The sequence below is a fragment of the Dermacentor silvarum genome, chromosome 1 (genome assembly GCF_013339745.2).
Source record: "Dermacentor silvarum isolate Dsil-2018 chromosome 1, BIME_Dsil_1.4, whole genome shotgun sequence".
NCBI classification, from domain to species: domain Eukaryota; kingdom Metazoa; phylum Arthropoda; class Arachnida; order Ixodida; family Ixodidae; genus Dermacentor; species Dermacentor silvarum.
Genome location: NC_051154.1, coordinates 73,242,935 through 73,264,859, shown reverse-complemented (window position 1 = coordinate 73,264,859; position 21,925 = coordinate 73,242,935). Strand labels below are relative to the sequence as shown.

The 21,925-nt window shown below is 46.5% G+C and overlaps 1 protein-coding gene across 1 annotated transcript; it reads right to left on the bottom strand.

The window, feature by feature from the left end:
• Positions 1-787: 787 nt before the first annotated feature.
• On the bottom strand, positions 788-21,287 carry LOC125944071 (uncharacterized). Its single transcript, XM_049663887.1, has 6 exons — positions 21,249-21,287; positions 20,156-20,559; positions 5,051-5,119; positions 4,272-4,349; positions 3,213-3,294; positions 788-969 (listed from the first exon to the last, which is right to left on the bottom strand). Exons 1-4 carry the CDS (start codon positions 21,285-21,287, stop codon positions 4,283-4,285), a joined length of 579 nt encoding a protein of 192 aa, XP_049519844.1. The 3' UTR covers positions 788-969; positions 3,213-3,294; positions 4,272-4,282.
• Positions 21,288-21,925: the final 638 nt, after the last annotated feature.

Here is a 21,925-nt window from a genome sequence, read left to right as displayed (position 1 = left end):
TTCTGCTAGAGTGACATCTCCAAGATGAACGGGACTGACAGCACTTGCAATGCGCACAAGTTGGAGCATAGGAGGCTATGGTTGGAGCAAACAACAACGACAACACTACCCGGTAAGCATCCAAAGTGCCGGATGCATGCAATCTGCTATAGGTTTAACCTGAAATACCTTTTGTATTTCCCCCTCAACCCCTTCCCATATTCCCCTGTACTGCGGGTTCTTCTTTTTCCCGCAGCAGTCGCCACTCTGTTCCTTCTCCCATCTTTCTTTGGCTTCTATATGTTTCATGTCACTGACACCAAATAATAATTCATAATCATAAAACTCAAATCACGCAATGACATCTTGCAGCGAACCACTTGAAATTATATGAGAGGAGGCCGCAAACTTAATGCGTGTGTTGACTGCGCAAATAGCGGTATTTCATGCTTACACCCGCCTTTAAACAATGTGGGATAAAAATTAGTTTATCTCGCGTAAATTACAATGTGGCGAGCTGGTGCCCCAGTTGTTTAAAGAACTGCCGCGGTTGCTCATTGACTATATATTCTATATTGCTGAGCCCGAGGTCACGGGTTTGGTTCCTAGCCGAGGCGGCCGCATTTAAATTAGAGTGGAATGCAAAAAAGCTCATGTATTGTGCTTTGGGGGAAGAAAAGAAACACCTAGGTGGACAAAATTAATGTGGAGCCTTAATAATAACCCAATGCGCACTTAGAATAAGTCCTAGATTTGCGTCTGCAGCAAAGTAACGCACACACATACATTTCATGGGTTTTTGTTTTATTCACTTTTCATTCAGCTTGCTGGCGTCCTTCATAACTGCAGTGCTCCTTTCCCGCATTTGCCGTTTACAGCAGTAGTTGCTGACGAGCGCGATATGGCGGGAAACCACGTGAACACCAACGTGAGGAGAATTACTCTGCAACGCTTCTACCACGTGTTTCAGGTGGCGATTGCCTACAATTGCTGAAAAAAAAAAAGAATAATTCGAAATAAAAAAGTAGGTTTTGCGGACTCAAATTGATTGCAGTGGTTGGACATAAGAAATTACGCCATAATCGGCCAATTTTTCTTAAATATAACATTCACAAATAAACATTTTAATTACTAAACCTTCGGAGCATACGTTGAAGATTCGGAACCGAAGCTGGGAATCACGATTACGAGATTCAACAAACTTCAACGTATTCGGCCCCCAAACTTGTGCTGAAGTGCATTAGCGTCTGCACGACAAACTACGTAAGACAACAATGCATTTCGTCGCTGATTTTCGGGATGAATATTTTAGAAACTGGCGCTAATCTCAGCATTCCTATACTATAAGTGGACATTCCTTGCGCATAGACACTCCTCAATTCCGCAACATGCACGTGCGTAATGTTATTAACTAAACAGTTAATCAGCAAGTACAAAACGGCTTATTGGCAACTTCCTAACAAAGATTTGTGCCACCACAATGAATTTTCAGAAGAGTGATGAACGGGCTAGCTCGTGGTATATCATGTAGACGTGCGCTCAAAATGACAAGACGACAAACACGTTGAAGGAAACACGAACCGCTACATAGGAAACGCTTCCTATGCAGTGGTTTGTGATGCGTTCTGTGTGTCGGTCTTTGCTTTCTTGTAGCACGTGTCTAATATGCTACAAACTTCAGTCACCTTTTTTTTTTTTGTCTCAAATACTCAAAATTTTTGTCTCAAAATTTTCATAATTACACACAGTCGTCGACGAAACCGTTTGTAAATAAGCGCTATCGAAGACCAACTTCACGTTCGCGGAGTGGATCAATCAACAGATTCGAGGATGCGAACTGCGATAGTTGAGGTGAGTACAGGAAGTTCGCTGCCGTTAGCAGTACTTGTTGGGACTCAGCATACTCGAAGGCTCTCACGGTACTCGCCAGCACAATTACATTTTCATCGACCGCATGCAAATAACCACGCGATAACCACGGAGGAAGCAAAAAAAAAAATATTGCAGGTAGCATGAAGGTAAGGCAGCTGGCTTCGGCAAGCTGACCTCCTCTGACACCTCCCCTCCTTTCCTTGGAGGTTTACTATGCGAGTTGACTCTTGGGAAATAAGCCCCCCTAGTTGTAGGACCTTTCAATGCCTTGTTTGGTTCGTGGTAGCTCATTATAGTGACGCCTTCGTCGACCGGCCCTCGCTCTCCGCTTTACCCTTCCCCATACTCTCGACGCGCTCGTGGGCTAGAAATTACCGATTGCCTATCACGTGGTGAACGCCTATTTTCCATTAACTTTTCCATTGCGTTTTTTTTTCTTCAAGATCGTCACGTGATGCTCTCGCCTAGTCTTTTTTCCTTCCTTCATGCATACAGCGTAAAATAACATTACTTGGCTTCACGAGTGAAACACATCGTATAGATATGCGAGTATTGCCCTGCATGCACATGTGCAGTGCTGCAACCACGTATCCTGCCTGCTTTAGCTTACTCGTGTACTGTATACACTTGCACACAGTGACTCAGAGAATCAACACGGTCTCCGTATTCTTAAGTTGCGGTAGCTTTTCCGCAAAGCGTTGTGAAGCACAGGGCATAGTGGCAAAGCGCACCCTTAACCTACAAAAAAGTGCGCGAATACGCATACGCGGTTCAGGTTCGATGAGATTTAATCTATTGGCCCGTCTGCTTTATAGCAGGATTATTACATGAAAGCGGGCATGAAAATGGCAACGCGAAATAGTGAGAGTTAAGAAACGTCCTTATTGGAGTTTTTAGAGAGCTACTGTTGTCAAAGGATATTTGAAGCGGAAGGGATCCATATATAAGTGTTCTGCCGCACATGGCCGCCGTGGCAGGTGCTTGGCTTAGTAGGGGGAATGTCGATGAAAGAAAGCACGGTTGAAATTGCTTTCCGCGCATTTTTATTACGTCTCGAAGAGGGCGCATGCCTCCCAGGACTCGTGTCCCACGGAAGAAGATATAAGCAACCGTAATAAAAGAACTACGGCGTGTTTAATTTTCAATGCATTTTTTTTAAAACGTCTATACCGTGGTTGGGAACGATGGACCAGGGCGGCAACAGCGTCAAGGATGCAAAACTCATAATCTTATTTCTGTAGTTCCAATATTACACATCACGTATAAAACGTATATGGGCGCAGAGACTGATGAATTACTGTCGACCAAGAAGCATTTTGAAAGTTCAGCAGTAAAAGTACCGGAAACGTTAAGTAACTAACTGGTTGCGTCAAATCAAGGATAAGACATTCGACAATCGTCTTTCAGACGTTGTCTCCTGAGTTTCCACGGAAGTGTTCTGGCCTGAAAAGAGAAAAGAAACTGGTATAGAAGGCCCTCTTCCACCCCTTGTGATCGGCATGCTAATTAGAGATAACAAGGAAATCGTTCCGGCAGCTTCAGTACTGCCACGCAAATGAAAATTGCCTTTGTGATAGATGCTGGCTGCGTAAAGTATATATAGCGAGATTGTAGTGCAGACGGCCAAATCTTTAGCTAGCTCATGCAAATGCCGTTTTTTCTGCTTTCCAGCGCGTTACGATAGAACGAACTTGTGAAACGGTCGAGGTTAACTTATGCTCACAAAGCTCGAGAAGATCGTATAGTCATCTGTTAGGTTGTTCCTATTGTAAGGTGCTGGCGCACAGCAAGTCGGTTCTCGTGCGGGTCAGCTAAAGATTGGTCCGGCTATACCTAGCATACTATGTTTCAAATAGAAAAGCTAAAATGTTTAAAGGTGCAGTGTGATAGAGATAACACCACACTTCTTCCAGGAAACGTTTTCCTAGCGGCCGTCGACGTCAGGGAGTGTATGGTGATAACCTTAATAAACTAGGAGACGCTAACTGCATTTGTGATTATTTAGATTAGGGCACACTGAAAGGGTTATAGGCACATGTTGCAGTTGCATAATGGAAGCCGGTCAGTGCCCGAGGCATGTACACATAGTGAAAATTCTCAGACCGGCACCACATGCGAGTTATTCATCCTCAAACTCTGTCACAAAATGCACAGGTGCTTTACCTTCGCTTTGTACCAGACTGCACGTGAGGGGGTGACGGGAGGAAGGGCAGTTTGGGAAAATATTAACTGAACAACAATGCATTTATTTCTTCGCAAGCTTGGGGAATGATATCTCGAAACTGGTGCTATAGTGTCAGGGTTTATATTAAGCGTACGTGTCTTGAGCGATACCACGATTGCATTTTAAGATTTTGGCTTTTTCATTTGAAGCACGTGGTACGCTCGTAAGCATGCGACAGTAGGTATAGCGTGCCTACCAGTGTAGAGGTCAGCATAGTCTGCGGTGTCCACGCTGGCTTCGGCGAATGTGATGTCGTAACTTTCTTCCCCTCCAACTGAAAAAGAATAAATAAATAGAAAAACAAAAACAAGCAACACAAGTTTTCGCCTTGTGCTGGTTGCAGGTGTCCAGAATAGCTGTCTTTGCTTCACAAACAGGGGCCCACTGGGTGGAGACGGGTGGCCAGGGCCACTGTGATTATCTAGCCGACCACATCATTCATTCTCCTCCTTAACCTGACAAATTGTTTACTTCGTTTTTTTCTGACCACCGTTCCATCCTTATGGCCTGAAAATATATCCACCTACGGGGAGACAAGCGCCTTGATTCCCGGTGTGTGCTCACTTCCCCGTAATCTTTCTCACTGGAAATTTGAGGCTCGGGCGACCTTTACACCTCCTCACACGTTAAGACCATGAAAACTGTTTGCCAAGGCAGCGGGTGCTGAACATTTGTTGTGTCCTGCACCGAGGGACGAAGACCGCCCGAGGGAAAAAGGGACCGCGGCATATACGGACCGATTAAACTGAAACCTTTGTATATGTCGGTTCATGCGCAGTCAGTACCATAAGCTGATTCACTAGTTTCTGCATAAAGCTGCACGATTAAATTCAATCACTCTAATATACAGCGTGGTATACTCCGTTCAAAAAGGAAAACAAAAATTAAGACAAGCATGCAGTGGAGTTCCAGCATTCCTTTGCGCATTAGTCGTTCGCGATGGTACTGCACTATTGCCCCAACATCATAACTCACTTCTGGCTATCGGCTGTACGAAATTTGCCGGCGCACTGCTGAAGTTTCCTTGAGAAACAGCGAGTGATTCTGAAAGCGGCAGAAAGAAAAATGAAGCGGCGCCATTAGTCGTGATATGCATTTCACAAGCAACACGTCTGAGGACTTCCATACTGCTTGGAACGTCAACATGTGCGCGCGACATTAGGTAGTACCACACACGTACAGTCCCAGCCGAAAAAGATTAGCACAAGCGACTGGTGGCCGCGCTTGACCGGTGGCCGAGCTTGACTTTCTGTACTGTTTCGCTGATAGTAAAATAGTGCGAAAAACGGGAAATAACACAGCGGATATGCGTTTTATCTGCTTTATTATCATCCTGATTTTGAACTATTGCTCGATCATGATGAAAATACTGAGAGTATCACAATACAGGATGGAAAATAAATACATGTTTTGTGCCAAAAAGAAAAAAAATTGACTCGCCATCCAGGAGCTGCGAAAGTGGATGTCCAGCGATGCTGTTGAAAACAACCACTGCAATAACTGGTGGGTGGGGGGGGGGGGGTGCAATGCTTTATGGCTTTAGAGTAATGTTAGTAATCGGAGTAATGGTAATTTTGACAGCACGCCACCGCCCATAGCGATGCTGCAACAACATCGAAATCAGGTGATCGGCTGGTTATTTTATATACGAAACGCTAAGTATGTCACTCCCCACGTCGCAAGCTGCCGTCGCCCGTTGCCGCGGCAACTTGCACAACAGTAATCTTTACCGGCAAACGTACGCGGGGAGCGCTATACATGCTTCGCATTGCATGTAGGCGCAGGAGCGCCTTATCATCAATTATGCGGTTCAGATAATTGTTTTGTGATTGTTCTTTATTGAAACGTATGCTGCTGTGTACGTTGTACGCGTGATTCCAAAGAATGTATGCACTGTTCGCTTCACTTTGCTGAGTGCTTGTAGCCTCTGCCTTACGAGGGTATGAGCCATTGCATTTGGGGGTATGATCCATAGACGATGATAGTTTTCTGTCGACGTTACACCACGAATAAATCCCGAGATCCTAGCCTGTTGTGACCTCAGTAGACTGCACGTAATTCCTTGGCTTACACATGAACATGGGTTTATTGTCAGTAGCAGTTACAAAAAAGGAAAGTCAGTCTGAACATAAGTTGGCTGCCTTATATATCGGCAGTGATCACGATAAAGGTGACGTCAAGTCCCGTCAAGCACACGCTCACTGATCGCACACACCACACTGCACACACGCGTGCTGACGCACGGGCACTGACACAGCACTAGCCATAGACAGCTTCGCTGTAAAGAGAGTGTGTGCGTGTGAGCATGTAGTGGGGGGTAGTGTTGGTGGCCGGGGTAACAGCTATCACCATTAACATTTTACTTGCGGGCTTGCCTTCTGTGATGCAAGAATAACTTCGGTTAGTTCATTTTTAACCAAGGGAGAGTTCAGAGATATGCTCAGAGATACCTAACATTAGAACATTTTATGGTAGATAACCCTGAAAATGGTAGAATTTCAAGCCTTATCGATGGCCCTCCCTGTTTCAGACAGCATTCGAGGCAGTTGATTTAGTTTAGAATGGAGTGAAAGGTATTATTTTGAAATAATTTTCATCCTCCTGAAATCTGTATTGACTACATGTACATCAGTGTACTTATGTGTTAAAATAAACTTCAAACTATGATTATTCAAGTTATGATTTCATGTTGCTCTACAATTTTCTCATTGACACTTTTAATCTAATTATAATAATTGAGAATCTATTTAATTAATTAAGACTAATTATGTAAAAATAATAATCTAAGTACCTCCAAGCGACGGAAAACAACATTACCTTGGTTCTGTCCAGCTACGTGGCATTTGCATTTTTTAAAAGTTTGGCTCAAGTTAAGTGAAACACCCCGTATATTAGTGAAGCGTTGAATTACAGGATCCAGCAGTGAAATAGGCAAAGAACAGAAGCACGTTTTTACTGACGTTCCGGCCGGAGACCGGCCTTCACTCCGACCACATCAACCGATTAATCACGGAATTAATCATTAATAGAAAAACTGGAGTTAGAATGGCCCCGCACAAGGCACTACTGGTAACAAAATCACCTCCAGCGCTTGTCGAATGGGTGCAGCGGTGGTATACAATTGGGGGTTCGGGCACCCTCCGACTTCAAGCACTGCCCCACGCCATTATTTCGAATTTGCTGTAATACTGTTCGTCCAGATTTAAATGATTCCCACTCGAAGGGTGCTGCAATTTCACTCTGTTTAACCAACGTTATGCTGAAGTGAAGTACTCATTATTGTAGGTAAATGGCAGTTATCAAGAAGGAACGCCATGCTAACATAATTGAAATTAAGAAGAAAGAGTGGATGTCATTTTATAGAGCACTTCGGGCCAAATTTCTCAGAAATAATGCACGGACACTTCAAAAGGGCTGATGAATAATTTCAGACAAAGACTACCGTCACCAATGAGGCAGGCGCCGCTTTCTATGATACCACAAACGCTAACGCCCGTTTTGTTTCTTTTAATAAAAACATTCGTTACTGTATAAGAACCTGCGACATTACCCACGCTTCGTAAAAGAATAATGCATAGCGAAGATGACCAGGACCGTTACACGATTGATCGCATTGTTCGAATTCATTTGCAGCGGTACGTGTCATAAGGTACTGGAGCGGAAGCAGGAAAAATAATGAAAGATTGTACTTGCCAGACAATTTTGCTGCCGAGAAAAGAAAAGCGAAAAAAAAAAAACGATTGTGCGATCTCCATCGAAATCGATGAACATAGAAAAAGTCCATGAGCGGGCTGTTTCTAAGTTTACTTACGGGACCAACCTATAGAACAAAATTATAAACTGAATTAAAGCATTCAGTCATAAAAGGTCGTGCGAAATTGTATTTGTAGAATGCATGTCAACGCAAAAGGGGAAAGAGCTCTAGAGAGAGAAAGTGAGAGCTACAAGCAGAAGTGAGAATATACTTGTGTACGAGGTCTGTTAGAAAAGTGTCCAACCTTTTCTTTTTTTTTTTTTTTTGTGAAGACCTGATGGATATTAAACAAGCGCGCTTGCATCAGCCGACCTTGAACCTTCGTGCGCATGCGCGAATTTTTTCCTGCCTGCCGATAGCGTCAGTCACTGGGACGCAGCGTTTGAGTGAGGTAGTGCGCAGTGCTCTCGTCGGTTTTTTTATTTCAAGGAAAATGGCGGAGCGACTGGAGCAGCGCTACTGCATCAAATTTTGCCGGAAACTGGTCGACAGCCAAGTGTAAACCATTCGGAAGACTCAGACGGCTTTCGGTGACGATGCTATGAGCAGCACACAGATTAAGGAGTGGTACAACCGGTTTAAAGACGGCCGCACATCGGTGGAGAGTGAGCCACGCTCCGGTCGGCCATCAACATGCCGAAATGACCAGGTCATTGCCGAAGTGAACGCTGTGGTGATGCGGGACCATCGTGTGACTATCCGAGAAATTGCGGAAGAGGTGGGCATCAGCACTTTTTCTGCACATTCCATTATGACCGAAGATTTGGCCATGAAGAGAGTTGCGGCGAAATTCGTGCCGAAGCTGCTCACGGTGGCGCAAAAGCAACTTCGTGTTGACTGTCTCACAGGGCATGCTGGATTCCACAAACAATGACCCCGACTTCATGAACACCCTAATCACTGGTAACGAGTCTTGGGTGTACGGGTACGACCCGGAAACCAAATCCCAGTCGTCACAGTGGAAGCATTCCACATCAACAACACCAAAGAAGGCCCGCCAAGTGCGCAGCAACGTCAAAGTGATGCTGACTGCTTTCTTTGACTCCCGCGGTGTGGTACACCACGAGTACGCACCACAGCGCCAAACAATCACCAAGGAGTACTACAGGGATGTCCTCCGTCGCCAGATGATGCTAGGCGGCGAGAGAGACCGGAGTTGTGGTCAACCGGAAATTGGCGCATCCATCACGACAATGCTCTTGCACATTCCTCGCACTTGATTCAGACATTTTTGGCGAAAGACCAGACTCCTGTAGTTCAACAGGCTCCTTACTCTCCTGATATGGCCCCCTGCGACTTCTGGCTGTTTCCTAAAATCAAAAAGCCGTTGAAAGGAGCGCGATTTCAGACAAGAGAGGACATTATGGCTGCAACGACAGCTGAGCTAAACTCCATTCCGAAAGAGGCCTTTTCGGAATGCTCCCAACAATGGCAGCACCGCTGGGAAAAGTGTGTGGAGTCCAAAGGAGACTATTTTGAGGGTGATTAGGTTTCCAACGCTTCAGTTATGCCAGTTTTTTTTTTTTTTTTTTTTTTTTTTGCTCTTCGGCCAAAGGTCGGATATTTTTCTAACAGACTTCGTAAACTGTATCATCAAACGCGCACACACCTCTTGGGGCCCGCGTGAAGATGAACCGCTTGCAAAAAGAAAGTGTGACTACGAAATAACAATAATCATATAGATGGTATCGCAAGATAACAGTAAATCAACGTTGCCGAAACTTGAAAGTTTCTCGCAAAGTCTTGTATATTTCATGTTGTGATTAAAAGACGAATAAACATTGTAAAACTAACTTTCCTAGAAAAAATCAAGAAAAAAATGAAAATGAAGCCTAAATCACGCCGTCGACGAATGTATTACAGCGAAAATTATTTTTACAATGGCAAGTAAAGGGGACGGAGGGACGGGGGAGGGGGGGGGGGTAACTAACACATACATAATAGACGCGCGAATCGTAGCGCGCGTGCTTAGCCAAACACGAATAAATAATTGCGCTGCAGACTACCCTGAGAGGTCTACAGAATCCATACTCACGATAAGTGGATCAGTTTCAACTGTGAAATTTTTTTTTTTTTTTTTTTTTTACGGCGAAGTGTTGTCTTTGTGGGGAGGGGACCGTAGAAATCACCTGTGCCAGATGGCAGGTTTAACAGATATTCGCTGTGCTTGGTATACACTCACGGGCGCATAGGACTGCTTTCTTTTTCGGCTTTTTTTTGTATAATAATAATAATTTCCTTGGCTTAGAAAAACATGAAGCTGAGCAAGTTGGTAGGGATTCATGGTACGGAAAGATCCATGCGTGAAAAACACAGACCCAAGTAAAACAACACAAACGCCGACTATCAGCTGAGAGGTCGCACAGTGCCGCAAAAGAAGGAAGACACAACGCGTATTTGCACATGCTCAAGGGGAAGGCGGCCAGAGCCCGTCAATCAAGGAAACGCGTAAATTGAGCGTAAACGATCGTGGATCGGTGGAACACTGTCTAACCATTCGACGAACTGCCGCGATTGCAAGTGTGCTCCTAATTTGCAGACACCAATGTTATACGAGTATTCATACATAGGAATGACGAAGTGCGTCTTGTGGTCGAGGCGAGACATATCACTAATAACAGTGGCCCATCTGTAAGTCCACCTTCGATTACCTATCTTCAACCAAGACCCATGCTTAAACCGTTATCTCAGTTCGCGAGTGCTCACGCGTGTCCATATTTGACGGGTCGGTGCTGTCTTTCGCTGAGCATGCGCAGATAGGCTCTGGGCCTTGTTTCTTTTCCGGCACTGCACGTGTGCGCCATTGTGCTGATAGCCGGCGTTTGTGCTGTTCTTCTAGCTCTTGTGTCCTAATTATGCGGAGCTCCAACAAGCCGATTCACGTTATTCAGCTCGGGAACGTGCCTTTTTCGATGTGTTTTTACGCCATAGCCTTCGTCTTAATTTCTTTTCTAATAAACGCGCACATGTCCAGAAATAGCCCTATTCCTTAATGCAATGTACTTTAATGGAAAGTTAATAAAAATAACTACAACGCGTACTTGTTTCTGTTGTGAAATTTCGCGACCTGATTCGCAAAGGCTCGTATAGACGGTTTCATGCTCGCGATAACAGCAGCGAGCGCGCCGCCCCCAAGAAACTTCCGGTCACGTGCCTTATCAGTCTGCTATGTTTTAACGCATGGTTGCTTCTTTGCCAGTTACACTTCGCAGCTACGTCAGAGGGCAAAACCGGAAGCCGTGCAGGGCCTATGTTTGTAAACAGTGATGCCACGTACACACTAGCGGCAAAACGCGCGCCGCGATAGCAGCCGCGAAACGGGTTTTTCTTGCCGCGGCATGGATCGTTCCTGGACCGATTTTTCGCGGTTTGCCGCGTGCCGCGGATGAAGGAGACCAATGAGAGCGGCCCGCTTCCGTGACGTGCGCGCGGGAAATGGTGCCATGCGGACCCGCCCGACCGCTTGTTTCTCGTTTCGCACTATCATCTGCACGCGTCAGCTCCCGGATAGTTCGAGAAGGGGAGAGGAGTCTAGTCTGTCACGTGATTGCCGCAGCGGCGCGCCGCCGGTTCGCGTGGCCGCCCTGCCGCTGCTGCGTTTTGCCGCCGGCGGCGCGCCGCGCGCGTTTTGCCGCTAGTGTGCACGTGCCATGAAAGGGTCTATAGATAATGGTGCTTTGACAGTAAAAGATGGGTGCCTCGGTTATCACATGGTTTTCACGAAGCCACCAATGGTGCTCGGGCCTCGAGCGTTCGCGAACCGTCATCAGTACGTGTGAAATGCCTTTGGAATCTCTTCACACCTCTAGCTGCTACGGTCGCGCACGATGTTAAAGTTATTGCGTTTGCCTCGACCAAACCCGGCCTTATATATTCTACTCTGACTTGACGTTGAGTTGATCTCTCAGGAAAGCGACACCGACGGGTGGAGGAAGCAAAAACTAAACAAAATAATGTGTAATTGCTACACTTTCCCGCATAAGTAAACTGCGTGGAAGCACTATAATCCAACGTGGTTAAGCCTTAAGTGGTAGCCTTCACATCAAGACCGACCGTACGCAGCACACGTCACGCGTGCGACGGCTGTGGAGCGCCGTGCGGGCGTGTGCTCACGCATCATCTTGATGATGACGAAGGTGACGGTGCATATGGCCATGAGGACGAGGGCTGCACCGCCGGCCACGCAGAAGGCCATCATGCCGGTGTCCACGACTTCGCTGTCTCGAGGCCTTCTGCGTAGTGCAGAGCTGAAGGGCCGTCGCAAACCAGCGCAGCAGTATTACAATTAAACCTCGATGTAACAAAGTCGATGAGACCGTATAACTACTTCGTCAGCTCGAGAACATCGCTAATAGAAAACAATTATGCGAACAACACAATACTTACTGGAGAACAAAAATATGTGATTTTATCAAGCGTGGGCTTTGTCAGCGTCAGAGCCGCGTGCCCGTGTTCTCCTGCTTGTATCGTGCCATCTGGTAGCGCTGTTATCATCTAACAGCAGCGTTTTCTATTTCTTCACAGCAGCCGGCAAACATTATTAACAGGTTGTCGTGAGCACAGATATGGAATGCCAAATGTGAATTAATTGCAAAATATAGAGAGAGAGGGACAAGGAAAGAAAGAAATGCGGCAGAACCCACCTCACGGTGACTGTCGACGTGTATAGCAGCGAGACTCCTCTTTCGCGCTTCCCTAAGAACACTTGGCGTCATCTAGTGCCGCTGGCGCGAAACATGTGCGCGGCCTCCGAAATGAATGGCGCGCCGGTGCGTGCGAACGCTAAGAAACGCGTCACGCGGCAGCCGGGCTCTCACATTTCCTTGTGTGCACGCTGTGTACACGCCTCCTTGTGTACACGCCTCCGAGACGAGAAGTGAGGCGCGGCGGTGCCTGCGAACGCTGAGAATTGTTTACTCGCTTGCCGCGCACTCAGTGGCTCATACTCGGTGCCACATAACCAGTGCCGTCATGGCGCAACTAGCTAACGCGTTGGCGTGAAAGCAACCCGACGCATTAGCAGGCTGCGCCACAAACGGACTGGGCATGTGCCACTTTTGAATGAACGCATTTGTCGCCAAACGTTTTAGCAAGCTGCATGCGCCATGAGTGCGCTGGGTATGTGCCGATCTTCGATGAACCTGTTGCCAATTTGGGTCACTGCGTACGAGCCACTGAGCGTGCAGCAAGAGAGGTAACAATTATCAGCGTTCGCACGCACCGGCGTGCCACGCTTCTCGTCTCCGAGGCCATGCGCGAACTTCTCGGCAGTGCGACTAGATGGCGCAACGTGCCCAGCAAGAAGCGCGAGAGAGGAGCCCGGTTGCCGCGTGACGTGTTTCTCAGCGTTCGCAAGCACTGGCGCGCCATGCCTTTCCGAGGCCACGCGCAGGCTTCGCGGCAGCGCGAAAGAGAAATTCTGCTGCAGTACACGCCTCATACATGCATCGTTTCGATGGCGACAATACGTTGTTAGGCTATATTGATTCAATGCTAAACGCATTATCATCGGCAGTCATCGTGAGATGGGTACCGCCGATTTTTTTTCTTGTGTAGCGCTGCCTTTATTTACGTTCTGTCAATACATGTGTATAGTTAGTGTATATCGGCCTCACCATTAATATTTTTTTTATCATTGCCTTCCTGTAAAAGAGCAACACCAACACGAATCATCCCCGGACCTTGTGACACAGGTCAATGACTTCCATAACGAAGAATTTCGTACAAAGTAGAATGGTTCACTTGAAAATGGCATGGTAATGTGTTTGCTGTAGCTATACGTGAATAAGATTCGATGGATATTGAACGCAAGATGTTTTCTGCAACCCAATTCTTTACTCATGTTTTCCCACAATACTGCGTTAAAACGAGCCGTTGAGTTCATTTCGTTCCTTCGAGGTTTTAAACGCATTAGGCTGTAAATTATGCACCCAGGAATCGAAAGTCCTTCGTTAAATGGAATATTCCCTAAGATCAACCCAATTTTGTATACTGATACCTTATACTGTATACGGTATAAGAGGAGCACACGGGTAACTCTGTTCGGGTCATACACGAATAAGTGCGCTCTTGAGAACCTTGCTCACTTTAAGGTGTGCCGCAAAGCTTATCGTAGTCATCGCTTTCTTCCTCCCAGTCTGAAGATATTCAGTGTTTCGCAAAATTAGTAAACAAAGACTCTGACAAAGGCGGCACAGGGATCTCGAACAACCATGCAAATTACGTAATCAAACATCAAGGAAGTCAATGGCCGCATGCTAGCTGTTCCGATCGTCAGCTTTTGAATTACGCTACCTACATCGTGTATCGGTAACAAATCTTCAACTTATTGGAACACTGTTTTATAGCATGCTTGCTGTGATATTACAAGTTTGCATTGGACGTGGTGTCATGCAGCTCTACAGCCCTATTTTATAACCATCGGATTGCCTCTCATAATGTAGATTTTAGGTGCGGGCATCTCATATACAATACTTGCGAAGCATTTGAAAACGCGTACATGTCCACGAAGCAGCGTTCTTTGTTCATCTCTGAGCGCCGTAAAGTCTGATTCACACTACGCCGACACGAGAACGATTTTGGACTGCCGACTGATGACGCGGGCAGTTTACAGGACGAAAAACGCCTTGGCCAACGGTTTAAAGGAAGCAAAATGCTGTTGCAACAGTCGGCAGACCAAAATCGGTGCCTTGTCGGCCTAGTGTGAATCAGCCTTTAAAGGTGCCTTCTCCGCAGTAAACGTGTTTGTGCGGAGGAGCCCGCTAGCGTGATTCCCTTCGCTACGCGTGGGACTGTTGTAGTAAGGTAGGTAGGAAGAAACCCCGGTTAAGGAGAGATGGGCAAAACGCTAGACTGCGATAGGTGTAGTAAAACCTGATTAGATCAAACAGGCTGGGCCGGTATTTTGTAGCGATGCCTTTCCGATGCCAGTTGCCTTTTCGCGCTTATCGCGCTTGCTCAGTGGTCAGAACGACGGTCCGCACATGTTATCAACGGGATCAGCCGGCCGTGAGCGGTGGATGATAAGACTAGCATAGAATAAGGCATAACGCATCGCTGCAACATACCCGCCCTGGGTGAAGATTTGTCGCCGCTACGTATCAAAGGGAATGCCAATAACGATCATCATCAACAGTATTCGTGCGCGTGCACACGCGCACGCACAAAAATAGTCCACACATTCCGCTGGTTGTTTTGAATAACATGAGAATGGCTTTCTTTTTCTGAAAAAAAAGGGAGAAAAAGGGCGGGCTTGTTTAAGGGACATGTGTATACGTCACAAACGAATAAGAACAGCGGTATACAACTTGACAGTCGTCATGAGCCACTCAGAACATTTATTTTTTATTGCGATAGCAATTATATGGACACTTCAACCGGATTTCTGCCGTCGCCGTCGCCGTCGCCGTGAAGTTCCGTATAGATAAAATCTTCGCCTCGCGCCGTATGCCCGAGCGGAAGCGTGCGGGGACGCGCGCTATCACGGAGAGCGAACGCACTCAATCTCCCACGCGCAAGCAAGGAAGCGGGAAGCCAGCGCCGGAGGAAGCGGGGGGGGGGGGTGCACTTCTACTCTGCCAACAACCGCGCTCGTCGCTCACCCGCACCGTTTCTTATCTCCACACGGCTCTGACCTTTATGCGCTGTGCATTCGCCGCTCAGTTTCCCTTGAAGCGATAGACCGCACGTACTTTCGCCCGCTGCGGCGTATGCGCTTGCTGCCAGCGTTTTGACAGTCGTTGTCTGCAGTCATTCAGTGTGATCTATTCACGTTTGTTTGTGCGCGCTCACACCACGCTTGTTCATTCAGTTAGTGATAGCCGGGCCACATTTTCCAACGCACGCTACACATGCAATGCTGCCCGGATCGGCAGTGCAGAGCTACAGGTGTGTCCCTTCGCACGCGCTGCCCACGGGAAGCGCTTCTCATCAACACCACTGTTTCACACGCGCCTTCTCGTGGTCATCGAGTCTCTCTTCATGTCGGTCTACTTACGCCGCAGCACACCTGCTTACTTAATCAGCTCATGTTTACTACAATTCATATTGCTACCAAAGCAGCTCACCTTACTTCGTATGACATTGCTGTGTTGCTATCGCATTCATTGCTTCGCCCTTAGGGCGAAACTGTGACATTTTTTAACTTGCCTAACTAAATGATTAAAAATATAAATTATGGGGTTAAACGTACCAACGAAATTCAAGGGTATGCGAGAGACTCCACAGTGCGGGGCTCCAAAATTATTTCCGCGACCTGGATTAATAGTCAAATTTGTGCTGACTGGGACTCTTCAGGATGCTTACCGGGGGACTAAAACGCTTACCACGAATTACCAGTTGTATCGATATGAAACTTAGTAGTAGCAAAGTGTGCACTGGGATAGTCATGCCGAAAAGCGCCCCTGGAAATTTTCATAGTGCCTTCAGTGCCTCTAAAGTTCTCCTCCGAGTAGCGAGTTAAATGTTAGAATTGTTGCTGCAAACAAACGGCTCAACATTGCCGCTTGAACCGCAGCACAGTTACACGGTGAATTTGAAATCGCCATGCACACGTGCAGCAAACACTGTTCGGAGAAATCACAAGTGGACGCCGCAAGGCGCATTCCGTTCGCCATTATGTTCAACTTGGTGATGACACCATTCTGTATGGCCTGGCTGAGATACCTGGACTTCTCTTTGGCGTGTATGCGGACGACGTCACAATATAAACTAATTGGGGCAATTCGGATTGTGCTATCTGCCATAGGCGATTTCTTAAAAAATCTGTAAGGTCTAAAAATTTCCGACATGCACCCGCCGTGGTGCCTTATAGCGGCAATGGCATTGCGCTGCGCTGCTAAGCACGGTATCGCGGGACAGAAATTTGGCCGCGGCGGCCGCATTTCGATGGCTGCGAAATGCAAAAACGCCCGTGCACTGTGCATTGGGTGCACGTTAACTAACCCCAGGTGGTCAAAATCAATCTGAAGTTGCCCACTACGGGCGTGCCGCATAATGAGATGGTGGTTGCAGCAGTCCATGCTTTTTATTCCAATTCGAGTTCATAATTCACTATTCAATATATAATTCACCATACACCGGCGACACGTTATCTTTTCGTCCACTGTCATTTTCCTTAACTTTATTACTTTCTACATTGCAATTTCTAACACAGTCAATTTCCTCGATGCTTTCCTTGGCTCATTGTCTGTTGGCTTTGTATCGTCATTTTATATATATATATATATATATATATATATATATATATATATATATAATGACGATAGAAAGCCAACAGACAATGAGCCAAGGAAAGCATCGAGGAAATTAACTATATATATATATATATATATATATATATATATATATATTACTTGAATAAACAGTTGCGAGTTAGCGTTTGTCCCGTGTGTTCTTGTATGTGTGGTTTTTTGCTTCGCGCTAAGCCTGCTGCAACTAAATCTTTTGTTATGGCGCCACATGCATCTGGCTATAAGCTGGAGGTGATTTTGGAGGCAATGTTTTCTTAGCGGGTTACCCCTACTTCTCCATATCGGGTCGGGTCTCTGGGCAATTTCTAGCCTTTCTCGTGGGTCGATCCCGAAGATAGTGCAGGTATATACAAATTGGCTCGCCATACCGGCCCTGCGAAAGTGGATGTCCAGCGAAGCTGTTGAAAGCCACCACTACAACTGCTATGGGGTGTGTGCAATGATTTATTGCTTTAGAGTAATGGTAGTAATGGTAATTTAGAGTAATGGTTGTAATGAGAGTAATGGTAATTTTGACAGCGCACCGGCGCTGGTAGTATTGCCATTTCTTTGTCCCCTTGCCGCTCTTTATATTCACGCTGCTTCTCGGGAGTCCTAACTATGCGTTGCCTACCCATAGTGGTGCTGCAACAACAATGGAATCAGTTGCTAGGCTGGTTCTTTTATATACGAAATGCTAGTGACGTCACTCCCCACGTCGCAAGCTGCCGTCGCCGCGGCAGCTTGTGCAACAGTAATCTTTGCAGGGAAACGTATGAGGAGAGCGCTACGTGCTTCGCATTGTTATCAGGAGCGCCTTAACTGCGGTCAGACTAAAAGGAGGAGGATACAGACACGTCGCTCAGTGCCTCATCAGCATTCGTGTGCTTAACCTAATTTGTGTAGAAAACACTATGAGTAAACAATGCCTAGACACAATCGGCGTGTTACCGTTTCGATAGACTGGCTGACCGTTAGTGGAGTGTTCAATTGTATTTTCTGATCGACGCACGTGAAGCAGAGTGGAGTTTTGAACTCCGTTTTCGAACCATGCATGTCTCCATATTCGGATGGTCATCTTACTAAAACAGTTTCGTGCATAACGATATGTGAAAGAGAAATCAGACAATTCTAAATTTCAGTATGCGCCGCGCATGCTATTTTTTTTTAACGACTGTGTTGCCAGGAATGACACAGTGGCTAGAAACCCACTTGAATAAAATTTGTAACGCAATTAGCATTCTTAGGGCACTCCACGAACTTTCCGGGGGCTATCTATCTATCTATCTATCTATCTATCTATCTATCTATCTATCTATCTATCTATCTATCTATCTATCTATCTATCTATCTATCTATCTATCTATCTATCTATCTATCTATCTATCTATCTATCTATCTATCTATCTATCTATCTATCTATCTATCTATCTATCTATCTATCTATCTATCTGCCCATCAATGTATCTAACTGTTTGCCCGCCAACTTTAGTCACTGCGTAAATTATGGTCTTATGGGTAGAGCATTGGGCTCCTGCACTGAGAGAAGCATATCATCAATTATGTGGTTCGGATGCTTGTTTTGTGCTTGTTCTCTATTAAAGCGAAGCTTTGTACCTCTACCAGCCAAGGGTTCTGTCGTGTCCGTCGTTGTAAGCAAAAAACGATCCCGACGAACCGCTAACAATTGCAGGTATAGCAGTATAGCTTACTTGAATTCAGGCATTCAGCGTACAACTAAGCACTCGTTTTCGCAAGAAAAACCACAAAAACAAGATTCAAAGTGATGAGCCAACATGATGGATGATAAGGGCTGCGGGCAAATAACGGAAACAGGCTCGGCGCGGTCCGTAAGATTAGATTGCAGCTGTTGCAAAGCTTATGCAGCTGCTTGAAAGAGGGTTGACGTCATTCGAAACCCTTCCAGCCTAGTAACTGCTTCGGTTCATTTTCTAGACTACCCCACTATGGGGTAGTCTAGTAGTGTATATCACACCGATCATAAAGCAGTAGTGAACATTGTTGTGAAGTAAATAATAATAAAGGCCGTGGTTAAAGTTACGTTGTAGTGTGTGAAATATCAAGTGCGCCGCAGTCACCGTGAGGGTGGCGTAAAAAGCTTCGCTTTCCAACCACCTTCACAGGGTGGATTGGCGGGCAATTTTTGAAACGAATGCTGTTCTGTGTGTTGTATGCGTGATTTCGAAGAATGTATGCACTTTTCGGTTCACTTTGCCGAGTGCTTGAAGCCGGCTTTACCTCCAGCGCGGGTAGGCCCGGTTTTGCACTATACCTTCGGGATCGGCCCGCATTTTTGCCAACGGGCGCGGCCACGAAAAATGCCGACTAACGAGAGGCTAACAGCTTTGCTGTAAAACGCGGCTTCGAAAAGCGCACTATCCCACGCAAACCAAAGCTGCCAGCGTACGCGGGAGATAGTAGAGGTACGAAGAATCCAGGAAGCACAGGCTCGGTGCGTCAGTGCGGCGTCCAACCACCTTCTTCGAAAGGAAATCGCGTTTATGAACCTTAGCCCGGCACGTGCCGTACCGTAGTGTGGTGGTGGGCATGCTGTTGCGGAACTCCTCCCTCCAATTTGTTTGCATTTTGTTCTTATGTTTTTCTGGGCGTGTAAATAACCGTGCCATTTCAAAGTAAAGTTTAGTTGGAAGTTAGCACTATTGTCCGGTCTCTGTCCTGTCGTCACTGTTTTTCATTCGCGCTTGAAGTTTACTAGCTATGGAGTACCAACGATCACTTGCCAGAAACGTGGACCGATCCCTAAAATATTGCAATCAGAAAAATTAAGCTTTCCGACGTTCTTCCTACTCCCCTCGCGTGATGAGTGACGTGATAGGGTGCCGTGCGCAGTGACTCCGCCCCATTCTCACCCCGACTCGCCCAGGAATACATTATTTCTGATCGACTTCAACTAAAGGTTAAATCGCCTTCCAACTTCTTTTATTATTATTATTGCTTCTCGTTCAACGCTCACGTGGATGGACATGGGTCTCAGGAAAATTAAGTATATGAACCTAGCGAATCACAGCAGCAGCATTAGGTCAGCAAAGCACTGAGGTTTGGGGCGCCACTCACGGTTTGTCGTGCTTGGCCACCATGATGGAGTCCATGGCCCTGTAAAACTTGTGGGCTCGACCGGCATCGGCAACCTCGATGCCTTCGCCAGCTTCGACGCCCTGGACCACTTCAATTTTGTCGACAGCCGCCGCACCTCGGGCTGCCTCAGCATCTCGGGCTTCCTCGACACACTCGGGAGACTTAACGCTCCCGGGAGTCGTGACGCCATCGGGAGTTGTGACGCCCTCGGGAGTCGCGACGCTCTCGGGAGTCAAGGAGCCCTCGAGAGACTTGACATTCCCAGTCACCGAGACAGGTATCTTTCTCTCTGGAGTGGCCTTCGACTTAGCCCCGTCTGGTTGCTCTTCATCCCAGCTTAGGTCGCTGCCGAGGCTTTCACTGCGCTCCTCGTTTCCCGGTACCTGGCGAGAAATGCGGTTGTGCTGCCGACTTGCGTACAATTCCGCAACGCGCACTTAGTGGTATACCGACAACCACTGGAGGTGGCTTTGAGACGCGCCATAATGCTAGCACGCGCCAGCGTTATTCTCGTATAATTGCGCGAGCGACAGTCAGGTTACCACGACGGCAGCAGCTCGATCCACTGTTGCGGTAATCCCACTCCTGATATGGAACAGCGGGAACGCGTGAAAAAAATTCGTATGATAAAGATTATCACAGGTGACAAGCCGAGGGTTATATCAGGCAAATGATCGAAGGTGCAGTTGTGGATTAATGACGGTCTTCGTTGGTAATAGCAGGGTCTTGCTAGAGGTCGTGCAGCCCAGATTGATGACACGAGTACGCTAAGTGCTATTGCGAACCGGCGCGTTTGTATGCCAGGAATATTACAGCGAAACAGCTACCTCTGGATCCTTATTAAGTAGAAGTGGCGAAAAATGAGCGACCTGAAATGTTGTCGGCCGCTGTAAAAGCAGTCTCGCAAACGTGTGCTTCCAGCTGGCAGTACGAGCGTTTTGCGAGGTGGTGTATCTTGAACTGTGAGCAACTAAAGAGATTAGAGGGAAGGCGAGAATAAGGAAACTGGAACGAAAATTTGGCCAGCATAGATTCCTGAAGGGACTACCAAAATAAAGTTTGCAGATCTTACGTTTGGCTCTTTTGAAGGCGATAGATTTTCCAGCGACATGGCTGCAATAACTTCGACCTTCTCTTCCTCAGTTTATTTGCCTGTGCCCATGATGAAAAATTCCCAGGACGAAAGTGCAAGAAATATTGTGGACACATAAACGGTAATTATCGCGTCTGTTTTTAAAGTTTGGGACGTCAGCGATAACGTTGTTGATAACAGATTATAAAGAAAGAGCTGCTTAACCGGAAGGAAATGTAATTTTTAGGGTATAATGCCCTGAGTGAGAGAGAGTTGTCTGCTCTCACGGTATCGATACCGTGAAAAAGAGGAATTAAAGAGAATTAAGGTGATGCATCGCGCATTAAGAGGGATAACTGAGCGAATTAAGGTGATGAATCAGCGATTAAAATGGATGATGCAGCAGAAAATAATAAGTAGATGAATCAGCGCATTAAGTGGGATGACTCAGCGAATTAAGGTGATGACTAAGTGGTTACAGTGGATGACTCAGCAAAAAAGAAAAGAAAAAAAAGGACGCCATGTGTCTGTCTTTATTGCATCGTCACTAGGGCTTTCGCCTTCAAGTCGCCTTAGGGATAGCATAAGAGACCCTGTGCATTTTTTTTTTTTTGCGCGTCATCGTGGGTTTTTAGATCAACCGACGGTCATAACGACAGTTCCAGACTGCGTCGCGT